The sequence below is a fragment of the Mustelus asterias genome, chromosome X, assembly GCF_964213995.1.
Source record: "Mustelus asterias chromosome X, sMusAst1.hap1.1, whole genome shotgun sequence".
NCBI lineage: Eukaryota > Metazoa > Chordata > Chondrichthyes > Carcharhiniformes > Triakidae > Mustelus > Mustelus asterias.
Genome location: NC_135834.1, coordinates 15127238 through 15140939, shown reverse-complemented (window position 1 = coordinate 15140939; position 13702 = coordinate 15127238). Strand labels below are relative to the sequence as shown.

At 43.1% G+C, this 13702-nt stretch overlaps 1 protein-coding gene across 1 annotated transcript in view; it reads left to right on the top strand.

The window, feature by feature from the left end:
- Positions 1 to 13377, top strand: part of LOC144481852 (STE20/SPS1-related proline-alanine-rich protein kinase-like) — a 45708-nt gene extending 32331 nt beyond the window's left edge. The window contains exons 11-17 of the mRNA XM_078201002.1: positions 1276 to 1341; positions 3537 to 3659; positions 6209 to 6276; positions 6799 to 6851; positions 7229 to 7297; positions 7820 to 7884; positions 13306 to 13377. Of these exons, the coding sequence (XP_078057128.1) occupies positions 1276 to 1341; positions 3537 to 3659; positions 6209 to 6276; positions 6799 to 6851; positions 7229 to 7297; positions 7820 to 7884; positions 13306 to 13377 (516 nt within the window). The remainder of the gene's footprint in view (positions 1 to 1275; positions 1342 to 3536; positions 3660 to 6208; positions 6277 to 6798; positions 6852 to 7228; positions 7298 to 7819; positions 7885 to 13305) is intronic.
- The last annotated feature ends 325 nt before the right edge of the window (positions 13378 to 13702 follow it).

The window sequence follows — 13702 nt, the reverse complement described above, 5'->3', positions numbered from 1 at the left end:
GAAAGTCAACAAGTAACAAATGTATCTAACCGTGAACAAGTTCACTAAACTATTAACAAACCGAATAAAACATGATTCTAATGGAATGCTGTTCAGATAAATACAATTCCCACTTATTAATAAAAAGAGAATTTTAGTCACTCTCTAAATTACAACCAGGTTTTGCGTCTGGGCCCTTTCTGTTGATTCTTCTGTATGGAACTTTTTTCTTCTTTGGTACCTTCGCTATCGAGATGAGACTTTGAGCTAAAAGTTATGAGCTGTGGCAGGAGGCAGTTGCTCTCTTCCTCTGTTGCACTGCCCCTTCCTTTTATACTCATGACATATCAATATCTCCCACAATATGATTGGTCCCAGGTTACCAAAACCATCAAATTTAAATTTAATAGGTTCTTGGTATCCAAGTGCCTGATTCAAATTTGATTGGCTGAATTAAAAAAAAATTCAAAAGCCTGAAAGCCTGTTGCCTCGGTAACCCTGCTGCTTGGCCTTCTGATACAAATGTTTCATTCTGGGCACTCTATCTGCACTTGCATTTTTAAAAAAACTTTCTAAGCACAGAAAAAACACCACTCTCTTAAAGGGACCATGCAATGCTTTCCCCCCCCCCCCTCGTATTTTACAATTACCAATCTACAATTACTCTACTCAACTTCGCAACAGTAGGAAAGGCAGTTCATTCCAAGACTATGTCCGCTACTATGTAATTGAATAACTAAAGACATACAGGAGAAACTGATCAGTATGTTTGTGCAATGAGTCTTGCTTTCAGGAGAAAGAGCACAGAGGACACTACACATGGAGGTTAAAAGAGGAAAGTTGAGAATAGCACTGACCATATTATAATTAATGAAGGAAAGGCAAGACAGATTGTGACAGAGATTGGATGATGAAGGTAAGAGAGAGGTGGCCAATCTGACAACAGGCTGTTTTGTGGAGTGTGAAAGAAGTTTCACAAAAACCTTTTTTTTAAACCCATGGTTTGGCACCTGGCCTAAGTGTCAGAAAAACATCGAATAGGGGAATGAACAGGAGGTCAGGTAAGCAGGTAGAGAGGGGAAAATAATTGTTTAAATACCCCTTCTGTTCCAAAACATTGAAGTGCCCTTGACTGATCCTTTGATAGTAATCTCGGACTATTGAGCTACAGTTAATTTTACTGCAGTTTATTGGTGAGAAAGCAGGGTCTACTCAATGGGCCGAATGCAAACATAGGTCTCCAACAGTCAGAGGCCAGTGCTTTAACCAATGGGACCTCTTGTTTTCTTGTTTCAGAATAAAGAATATCTGATGGAGAAGTTGTTGGGCCAATCGTTAAGTGGAGGGCAAAAGGACACAAAGGTAATGACAACGCCCTGCAATTATTACAATGTTTCTGGCCTCGGAAGGCTTTTTCTGCCAGCTTGGCTGAACGGAGCAATGCAATGAGGCAGTGATAGTTGCAGTTCTCATGTTCAGAACACGTCAATGAGCAGATGAGTAAACAAAATGCAAATGAGGCAATATTAACTTAGAAGACAGATGCTTGTGAAGGTTGTGGGTCATGGAACCAGAACGAACTGCTGTTGGTTTGGAACAGAAGCATAAAGAACTACTTGATTCTTTATAAAGAGTGAAGTGTTTGTTACAGGGAAGTACAATGTAGACAGACCAAATTGCAGCAGTTCACTGGAGAGATATTGAGGTCTAATTGAGCAACAATTTGCACTTCAAGCCTCACCCAACAAACGGGAGTATCCTGCACAACAGTCAGTGCAAAGGATAAGGAGAACCGCACATAAATAGTTGATCTTCCAGTCTTGTTTAAATACTGGGTCTTATTTAGACCTAATGTTCCCTTCCCACTTTTTCTTCGGTCAAAAGAGGCAATATTTTGAGATTTTAATCAATACTAAAATTCCGCAAGGATTGGGCCAAGGTGCACAAGCACTCTTGACATAGAACAAAGAGGGATATGGTGGGCCACTCACAGATGTACATTGTGCACTGGTCAGAGATGCAGAGGGACGCATTGATCCATGGGCTTTTCAACTCTATACATTGCGCAAATAGAATTCTTCTGTCTTCTTGCAGGCTGACAACACAGTCCAAGCTACTGGCACGGTGCCAAAGTCTGCGAGTGAGCCAGAGTCTAACAAAGAGGTCTGTATTCGAAAAGCAATAGAGAACGTTACCCAACAGAGGCAATGCAAATTCAAATGACAATTTGCCTATACCAAAAGCACAAGGCAGTATGATTTAGTTGACAAAGTCACACTTCTGCCTCCGAGTCAAAAGGTATGAGTTCAGGACTTGAGTACATAAATTGACACTGCAGTGCAGTAGTGAGGGAGCACTGCCCTGGCAGGGGTGCTATCATTCAGACAAGACATTAAACTGCAGGTGGACATAAGAAAATTCCATGGCACTATTCAAAAAAGAGGGGGCAGTTCTCCTAGTCAACCTTTATTCCTCCACCATCAATCACTGTTTGTGGATCTTACTGTGCTCAAATTTCTGGCTGCAATTGCCTACATAACAATAGTGACCGCATTTCAAAAGGAATTTGTTTCTCAGTGATGTGTAAAGGCACTATAGAAATGCACATCTTTCATTACTGTTGGACACATTAACCTGGTGGTGTGAGAGTTATTGAAGTCCAACAGGTTTATTTGGGGATTCCAAATCAACCTGTTGAACTTTAACCTGGTGTTGAGATTTCTTTCTATGCCCACCCCAGTCCAACACCGGCATCTTCACATGTTGGACACATGGCATATTTACCACAGTATCATACTTTAATATTCCGTTCCAGCTGTGGCTCAGTGGGTCGCACTCTGGCCTCCGAATCAGTAGGTCATGGGTTTAAGTCTAGGACTTGAGAACAAAAATTTCAGCCGACACTCCACTGCAATACTGAGGGAGTGCTGCATTGCTGGAGGTGCCATCTTTTGGATGAATCATTAAACCAAGGCTCTATCCGACATTTCGGCTGGATGTAAAAATTCCCATGACACTGTTTCAAAGAGGAACAGGGGAATTCTTCCTGGCGTCTTGGCAAATATTTATCCTTCCATCAACATCATAAAGTTATCTGGTCATTATCATATTGCTGTTTGTGGGAGCTTGCTGTGCGCAACTTGGCTGCTGCATTTCCTACATTACAACAGTGTTACAACAATTACTTAAAGTAATTTATTGGCTGTAAACCACTTGGAGACATCTGGTGGCTGTGAAAGGCACTATATAAATGAAAGTCTTCCTTTCATTAAAATCAACTAGAATCAAGCTTAACACCTACCCAGCCATATTTATTTTTTCACAGTGTTCCTCTTTCATTGCATTATCGCCAAGTAAACAAAGTTAATCTAATTACAGTGAAGTTAAAGATCACAAGTTACTCAATCGTTGGATATTACCTAGTTAATTACAGCAGGACAGCAGATGTTGAAGGGCTGGCAAGAGGCCACCGAAGAGCGGAGAAGATGGCCCCAAAAACCCCCCAGAAAAATCAATGTTGCCACTTGACCTTTCACCTGTGTTGTAATTGCCCATAGGTGAGACGGGTGCAGGGATCAAGTGGTCATCTGTATAAAACAGAGGATGGAGGCTGGGAATGGAGTGATGATGAATCAGGCGATGCTTATGAAGAACAGAAACCCACCACCTTTCAGAAAACCGTGAGTACTTCTTCTTTTCTGTCTATTGCCAGGGGTGAAACTGCTTCAAACCCCAGAGAATCGATGCCTTCAGCAGAGGAGGAGGAGAAAATCGGAGGGGAAATGGGATAAAAATCAGTCAATTGAGTTTTGGGTTCTGAATTGATTATATAAAGCGATACTACCTGGTCAGTTTATTCACTTACTGCCTGGTTTTAAATGTTTCCTCTCAAAGCTGGTTGATTGTGTAGGCAGTCCTGTGGTGACAGACAAACCCTAGTATCTCCTAACATGGCCATTTTTGGGTGATCCTTGTTCAGCTGCTAAAATAGCTGGTTCACATCATCAACCGAATAAAATCATCCAAATGTTGGAAACGTGTTCATTTCTCACTTTCAGCCCACGATAATGGCAGGTACTCCAGACAAGATAGTTTAATAAAAAATAAACACAAGGTTCTGTTGAAAGTGTAGATTAAAGAGACACTGTAAAAAAAAAACCTCAACATATATTAATTGTTCCAAACTGCATTACATTACAGGCTATTCAGTGAATTTAAAAATATGTTTATTTGTAATAGAAAGTCAAAGGGAAGTACAAAATGAGAGCGCAGCGACATGCTTTCCTGTCATACAGCCTAAAACATTTCATTTTAACACTTTGGCTTTGTTATATTTAAATACTCCCTTCGTTTCTAATGATTGTCATAATTTAGTGCGTTATGCCTCCCTCTGAGCATCAGTTAACTTCATTCCGAGTCGTGTACTCCGAAGTATTTTCACAGCTCCAGGCTCAGTCTTGTGTCCCAAACACAAACGTGTTCTATTAACAGTCACAGATCAGCAACTGCAACAATCTCAGTGGCCACACAATTCAAAATCATATGCTTCCTATTGTCAGTTTCACATTGAAGTTCCAGGATTATCAGGGATCTAGTTGGAACCAGCTTGCTATTAACTCATCACTGCATTTATAGCTGTGCTTAATGGAGTCACGAATCACTAATACTTTGATTAACCAGACGGGTCGTGCCTAAAGAATTGTTTTTAAACTGAACTCTGAGCGTGTACTTTACAAAATGAATTATTATTCAAATTCCCTCCCCAGAATTGTCATTCCCATTGCAATTCGGTATATATTCCACAGCCTACACTTTCGGATTGTTGCACAGAGGTGACACAATATGCTGATTTCAGCAAAGACAGCATCACTGCACCCTCATTGGAAAGGCTTCATTTGGCACCCCTCAATGCTTCAGCAGTAAAGTCACCTTTAGCACAACAGACTGGTCCCAGGTTTGTGCAAAGTCAGTCGCTCATAGCTGGGCCACTACAATTGATCTCAATACTTCTGTCAGGAAGGGAATTTCAGGCATGTTGTGCCACTGCTGGAAGCACAAGAACTGCCAGGTGGCCTGCCAACATGGACCTTCAAGGTTCATGCATGAACAGGCACTAGGACAGGAAATTGGAGGGTGACTAGTGCCTGTGGAACTAACCCCAGAAAGGATATCAACACTTTGCAATCAGAAGGGAGTGGAAGTGAGAGGAGGGAGAGAAAGGCCCTGCTATTACACACAGCTGCCTGTCCCAGTTTCTGAGCAGTTACTCCAGCTTTATTTGGTGTTAGATTAATAGAGCAGCCAGAGGCAAATACAACAAAAATTAGTGTCTGGCAAAACCCACACTAACGCTGACTGAAAAGTACAAATAAGAACTGGATAATTTGTTGGGATGACAATGGTGAAAACTCAGAGCTTCCCATAGTTTAAATAGATTCCTACAGTGCAGAAAGAGGCCATTTGGCCCATCAAGTCTGCACTGACTCTCCAAACAGCATCCCATTCAGGCCCTCCCCTCCATTCATCCATGTAACCCTGTGCATGGCCAATCCACCTAACCTGCACATCTTTGGACTGTGGGAGGAAACTGGAACACCCGGAGGAAACCCACAGACACAAGGAGAACATCCGCACAGTCACTCAAGGCCAGAATTGAACCCAGGTCCCTGGCACGATGAGAAGGCAGTGCTAACCACTATGCCGCCCATAAAATACCTGTTGCTGTGACTCAGATTTGAACTGAGGTTGCTGCGGCCACAACGCAGAGTACTAACCACAGTGCCACTCGTCAAATATCATGATCCTGCTGATAAGGGATCAGCTCCAGACCCTCACACTACCCTGACATTTCACAATACATTTTTGTGCCATGCTGTTGTTATTACCCATAAGCTTGTGCCCCTGAAGAAATACTATAAGACTAGGGATATATAGACAAATTGGACACTACAACCCTGTTGTGTGAACCTAAGGATTAGCAAGAGCCAAAGGATTATTTCTTTCCAGAGTACAGTTGACCAAGATGTTTTCATTTTATTTTTGGATTTGTAGTCCCACAAGGTAAATGCTCTCATACGCTGGGTCAAATGGGACATCATCATAGTTTCTTTTACAAATGTATCTTTTCTAACTTCAGCTAACAAGGCAGCCCAAGTCACATCTTTGAAAATTGGGATTTGACAGAGACACACGATATTCCAACTAATTTTAACATTTGTGTTTTCGACAGGAACAGTCAGAAAGTCCATCTCATCTAAGTAACGAGGATAGTTCTGTGCATCTAGTACTGCGACTAAGGTAAGGAAGATTCAGCCTTCACCATACCTTGTGGAAAGTTGTGTGTGCACACACACTGACACTGGCCAACATTTGACTGGAGTAAGCGGTGCTGATGATGGATGAACTTGTGTCTGTTCACCTCAGATGAGTATAAGTAACGTGCGTTGAATTAGTGCTTCTGTGCCAAGGCTTCCAGTGGAGCAGTTAAACAAGGCAGCCTGACAAGGTGCTAGTCCTGATCTTGGTCATCGGGAGCGAGTCCAGAATGAGAGTCACTCAGAGAGATTGGCGGTGACTGTGAAGGCCTACGTCACCCAGTCCTCTTAGAGGGGGTACGGGGGAATGTTCACTTAAGGGCAAGAGGCACCAGATTGTTCAGAAGGTGGGGAATGAGTGGGATAGGGTGGATATTTTAGAAGTAAAATGTTTTCAAACTCTGGAGGCAAGTCCTTCCATCAAGGAAGAAGAATTTGAGAACTGGAAAAGTTAATACAGAAACTGTGACATGACATTGGATTAACTGTTTTCATGTTTACACAGGAATTTACGAAGGGAGTTGAACGACATCAGATTTGAGTTCACTCCTGGGAGGGGTAAGTTCCAGTGTGATATTTATTACAGATGATTTGTCAGAGAATTAAACTTCGCAAGTCATTGATGTTTAGTGGTTGGTAATAGAATGGCGCTAGCAGAGACCAACGCCAAGTCACCCTTTCATTGTCTTAATTAGAAATGAGGCATGGCTTAAGAAATCTAACTGGGAATGGAAGTAACCAAATAATTGAGAGGAAAGTTTTTCAAAACTGCTGTGGGTGTTCTGGACCACAATGCACAATGAACAAGGAGAGTGCATTCATTGACTGTTAAAATTTAAGAAACAGGTTGTTATTACCCTGATTTGTATTAAATGATTACACTAATTACACAATTTTTTGATACTGGAACTGATTTCAAACATGTGTCCCTGTAGACTCTGCAGTCGGTGTTTCTCAGGAGCTTGTCTCTGCGGGTTTAGTGGACGAGTTTGACATGATGGTTGGTAAGTCACAACTCCATCATATTCTACTTTCAGCTGCGTGTAAACCCACAGCAGCAGTCAGGATATTATTGGTCTCAGTACCACTGAGCTGGGACTGGGGATGGAAAAAGAGTAAAAACACAGACTCCCAACTGGAGCAACTCAGTCGGCCCGAATGTGACCGGGTGAAGGGGTTGAGGGACAGAAAAACTGGCAGAATTCTTGCTCCTAATCACGGTCTACAGATTCATCTTCTGTCCCGACCCTACCTGCATGGGTAGATTTGGCAACAATGCTCATCATAGTCAAATAGCCTGCTGACTCAGTCTAGGTTCACACATGGGCATCTGACTAGAGAGCTGCAGGCACCATCAGAGCCTGACCACAAACACTCAGCCACTTTGAGAGATGGTGGGAAAATGTCCCCTCTGATGTGTTGCCTTGAGGGCTGTGTCCCACCACACTCCACTCACCAGCTGTAGAACTGTTGGATGATACAATGTCCTGTTAGCTGACAACCTTTTTTCTCTGTTGTTTCTTTAGTGGCCAACAACCTGCAGAGACTAATAGATGATCCTCATTCAAATAGGAGCCTCACATTCAGACTGGTAAGGAGACCAATTAACAAACACCTTCTCTACAAACTTCTCAAATATTTTTAAGGGCTGCACACAAGCAGTGCGTAAGTTCATGGATCGGCAACAACTGATATTTAACTCTCGACAGATTTATCATTTTAAAACAGGAGAATTAATTTTCTGTAGCACCAAAGCTGTGAGTTGCCAAACAGAACTGTACAGGCCTGATACCGTTTGACATTCTGAAAACTGCAGGCTTGATTCCTATTGTGAACAATGCTTTAATGGCATGTCCTGGGGGAACCTTCCAATTATCCCACTAACCATGGCTCAAGTATCTAAATCAATACTTTACCTTCCTTTTACATGCAAACCTTTTTGCTACTACAGGATTAGCCTCTCAATGACAGTTATCCCCCAACCCTTTCCTCTGCTGCTCTCCACTGTCATCTCAAACACTAATCTTGATGTTTCCATCTGAAAAGTCAAGACCACTCAAGTTTCAAATATCACAAGCTTGCCTTTGGCAAGCCAACCTGTTTCCATCTCATCACCACCAAGCCCATCCACCTCAGGCCCACTGCCAGGCTGTTACTCCAGTGTTCCTCTTGTTGGCCACCTGAGTTCCACCCTTTATAAATTGGAGCATCCAAAACGCCATCTCGCATCCTCTCCTGTTCAAAGTCTCATTCTCCCACTTGTCTGTGCTCAACAACCTTTTGGTATCTGCTTATGGTCCACATTGCCGGGTGCTCTGGAGCATTTTATTTGGTTGAAGATGCTATACAAGTTGTTGCTTGGCTGTACTTCTCAAGTGTTTGTGTGTTTCTTGCAGCCTGCATTGATAGAAAGCCTTTTACTGGTGACCTTGATGTAGACATTTTAACTGGGATGAGAGGCTAGTGACTGGCTGGGAAGGTTCATCAGTGAAATGACTGGATAGTCTCAATCCAGTCCCTCAAGTCAGCCCCAGGCACAATTCAGAACAGCTACACAGCCTCATGGCTAGCTAACATGGGAATGGGGAAGAAACGTGATTTTGGTAAGCTTGGGGCTCCAAAACACTTTTGGCCAGAGAGGGGGAACTTCACTGTGCGTGTAATTGCTGGATCTAATCCTGGAATGCTTCTTGAATCAAGTGGGTACCTTTTTCCATCTCGTCCTCCAGTGACTTATGGAGCCAGTAGTAACACTGGTACCTCACTCAACTAAGTCTAGGGATCAAACAGAGACAGAAAGCAGGAAACTACAGGCCAGTTAGCCTAACATCTGTCATTGGCAAAATGCTAAAATCCATTATGAAGGAAGTAGTAGCAGGACATTTAGAAAATCATAATAAAATCACTGACTCTGCCTGATTGTATGAAAGGAAAATAGTGTTTGACAAATTTATTACAGTGCATTAGGGATGTAACAAGCAGGGTGGATAAAGGGGAGCCAGCAGATGTAGTGTATTTGGATTTCAAAAAGACATTCAATAAGGTGCCGCATAAAAAGTTACTGCACAGGAACTCAGTGTTAGGAGTAATATATGAGCATAGATAGAGGATTGGCAAAGTAACAGAAAACAGAGTTGGGATAAATGGGTCACTTTCAGTTTGACAAACCATAACTAGTAGAGTGGGTGCCATCACTATTTACAATCTATATTAATGATTTGGATGAAGGGACCATGTGTTTGAGGCCAAATTTGTTAATGATATAAAGATAGGTAGGAAAACAAGTTATGTGGAAGACAGAGTCTGCAAAGGTTAAGGGAGTAGGCAAACATTTGGCAGAGTACAATGTGTGAAAATGCGAGGTTGTCCACTTTGGTAGGAAGAATAGAAAAGCAGAATAGGATTTAAATGGAGAGACTACAGGAGGTACAGAGACTTGACAAGGTCAATGCTTCTTGGAGGAAAATCTAGAACTAGGGGGCAGTTTCAGAACAACGGGTCTCCCATATAGATGAAGAGGAACTTCTTCTCGGAGGGTCATGAATGTTTGGAATTCTCTGCCCCACAGAGCAGTGGAAGCGGTGTCATTGAATATATTCAAGGATGAGTTGGTCAATTCTTTGAACTAGAGGAGAGTCACGGGTAACAGGGGACAGGTAGGAGAGTTGAGACCACAGTAAGATCAGCCACAATCTTACTGAATGCCAGATGATCTACTCCTGCTCCTATTATTTATGTTCTTAAACCTTGGTCCTTTATGGTCTAGGTGACTAGATCTGTCACACCACCTGATGCCTTTAACCTTTACTGAAGACGTTCAGTTGTTATGTATATTCAAAGCTGAATCGGATAGATTTTTGGATTAAGAGAATCCAGGGGTCTGAAGACCAGGTTAAAGACCTGCCACATTTTTTTAGTATGGTAGTGCAGGCTCGAGAGGTCATTTGGCCTACGCCTCCTATTTCTAATGTTCTAAACCATCAACGGGTGTTCTACCACATTTTACTGGGTTATCTACTTTTTAGCAATTTTAACCTCAACTCTTCAGTGTACATCAAATGTCTGTATATGGGGTCTCGTTAACACCCAAGAATGCAAAATGTCCTCGGCTTAGTCTTTTGGGAACTGTTTGGTCTTACAGTTTAAGTAAAAATAGTTCTGAAATGATGTGGTTTGAATGAAGTTGGTTTTGAATCCTGCTCTTCTCAGTATAGTAAGAAGTCTCACAACACCAGGTTAAAGTCCAACAGGTTTATTTGGTAGCAAAAGCCACTAGCTTTCGGAGCACTGCTCCTCAGTATGACAGGTAGTTGATGATCATGAGTGATCATTCACGCCAAGCCAGTGATCTGAAGCTGCCGGGTGAGAACCCGGAGTAAATGGTCTGGAGATTGGATCCGTCCGTCAGAATAGAGCGGAGTTCAATCACCAATTACATGCTCCCAAAGAGTAATCAAACACTTCTTGGAAAACATATCACTGAGAAATTGGGCTTGTTAGCACCGTGTTTGTGCTTGACAAGTGGTTAAGCATTTAACAAATGCTGTGAAACAGTGTCTGTGGTGCAAATTGCACCATGTGCCACATTGGCGAGAACCTTTGCATACATGCAGTGAATGGATGCTAGAACTATGCAGAGCAGGCAGATTCTGACATCAGTTAGTGTACAACACTGATTTAATGCCAGCAGTGCCATTAGAGCTCAAAGCTCCAGCCAACAACCTCACAGAGCTAAACATGTTGGGCAGCAGGAAGAATCCTTCCACCAGCTCTATTTAAAGGGAACATCAACTACTTACAGGTTAATTGCTGGTTGATTTCCCTCTGGCTGCTTCTATGATTCTGCAAATGTTTGCCACTTTCTGTAGTCGTTTCAAGTTGTGAAAGTCTTCAGGGAATGGTAGGGCAGGTGCTGAAGGCTTCTCACCAACACCAGTTGCTCCCAGACAGACATCGCTATACTAGTAAGCTCTCCCCTTGGAATGGAGTATGACTTGGAGAATGAACAGAGACCATAGAAATCAGGACAAGCTGCTCGAAGGAGGAGGAGGAACGATATACGAGATGTCTGTGCTTCAGCAAGGACGTCCTGACTGAAATCTGACACTTGCTGGAGCAACAAATACAACGTTAGAGCAGGGCAAGGAGCACACTGCCAGTAGCTGGAAGGTGACCATGGTGATGAACTTTTACGCTGGCTCCCTCCAGGCTGGATTTGGAGAAAATTGCAGCATCTAGTAGTTTGCTGAATCAGGGAAGTCACTGATATTTCCTATTCAACGAGAGCCAAATACATTTCAGGCAGAGCAAGCATGCGATTTGCTAGGGGTGTGCAGGCTTTGCCGCAGTGCAGGGTGCCATAGATTGCATGCACATCTGCCCTATACCAGAACAGACAGGTCTTCAATATCCAGCTGGTGTGTGTCCATAGAGAATCAGGTCAACACCCAGTATCTTGGCAGCAGTCAAGATGCCTGCATTCTGTGCCAGCTGCATTTGAATCATCACTCAAACCAAAAGTTGGTTACTGGGCGACAAACGTTTTCCAGTCACCACATGGCTGATGACTCCAGTGCATAACCCACGCACAGCATGCATGCAGCAAAAATCATGCTGCTATACTAAGTATGATAGTGCAGACAATTGGCATGCTGAAACATTTACACCGCCTGGATGTCTGTGAAGAAGCCCTACACTACTCGGCAGAGCATGTGTCTAGATGTGTGGGGGTCTGTTGTGTACAGCCTCACCATCTTGAGGGGACTGTTATTGCCACCAGTTGTGTGGCATGCAGTTATGGAGCATGAGGAGGATCAGGAAGAGAAAATGCGGAAGCTATCGTGACACCCCCTTTCTGCTTGGGCTGCCAGTGAAGAACCTATCCAAATGTAATACCAGTAACTACAATGCCAATTCCCCATCCATCCACACTCCCAAAACGTACCCACTTCTGTCACTGAACATCACAGCATCTGCTTGGCCACAATGCAAAAATAAAAACTACAAAAACAAAAAATTTAATCATAGTATATTGCATACAAAAGTCAACTAATTACCCTTGTGCATTCTCCTAGTGTCTGTCTTCCATGCCTTTATCAGTCCTCACATTCCTGCACAGTGCGTTCCTGCAAAATGCAACTCCAGTAGCTTTAAGCAGGACTGGAAGAAGGATTCTGAATTTCAATGGAGGAGACTGCAGGCGGCCTTGCAGAATGCCCTCTGGAGGCTTTGGGTCAAGAAGACTGGCTGTGGATTGCACCATCTTGGCATCGATGGCAGTAGTTTGTGCTGGCTGGCAGGCAACAAGGGCACTGGCAGAGTGAATGCTGTCTGCCCGAGGGAGCAAAGTTCATGCTCTACGAAGTCACTACTGGAAGAGACTGAAGTGTGACACCCCTTTGCACACTAATCCACAACCATTAAGGCAATAGTCTGAGCTTGCATGGCAGCAAGATGACATTGCGTGAAAGCAGTTTGAGCCCAGAGATTGGGTGACTGCTGATGGTGCAAAGTTGGGCTCCAAGAGTTTCTGAACTAAGTTGTGTGCTATTTCCATGGAAAGGATGGGTTTCAAGTTCTGCGCAAAGTTCTGTGTTTCTTCCATGTTCCTTGACATTGGCTTTCTGTCAGGCTTCCCAATGTGTCAGTCATTTTATTTTTCATAAACACCAACATTCTTCTGTAGGCTGCACCATCAAATTGCTCACTAGAGTCCTCTGCCGCAGAACACATCTGTGCCCAGTGAGCTGGCACCCTTGCCCCCCTGCTCTAGCTGCAAGCCACTCAAGCCAATTGTCTCACCACATGCAGATTCAGCCTCTACGCAAACTCTTAAGATACGCGCAGTGTCAGTATCTGAGCTGGTAGCTGAGAGTGTAAAATCATGTAACGGTGCTGTGTCTTTAGCCCCGTCCCTCCATTTGGCATCTACTGACCAATCAAGATGTAAAACTAAATGATTGAAAGGAATGCCAGCTGGAAGCTCACTCTTTCCCCCTCGTTCTCCTCACAGGTCTCTGGCTGTGAGGGCTACAGCCCAGATGAAACCAAACTCATTGGATTTGCACAACTCAGCGTAAGATGACGATTCTCCTCAGCAACTGGTACCAAAGAATTCTGGGACGCCTCTCTATCAACACGACCTGAATCTCCCCTGCCCCTCCCTATGAGCACTTTATACATGCTGTTTAATTACATTGCTTCTAGTCCTCTGCATATTATCAATACTGTAGTAGTAATAGTTCAATATTCAAAGGATTTTCAAAAGATTGTCAAAATACCCAGCCCTAGAATCAGCTCCACTATCTTAACCACATAAAATGGGTTTGTGCCTCCTTAAATAGAGCAAAGTGTCTTAATTCAATTCTAGAATTATAAAAAAGCCATTTTAATCTCCCTTTCTCTTATAG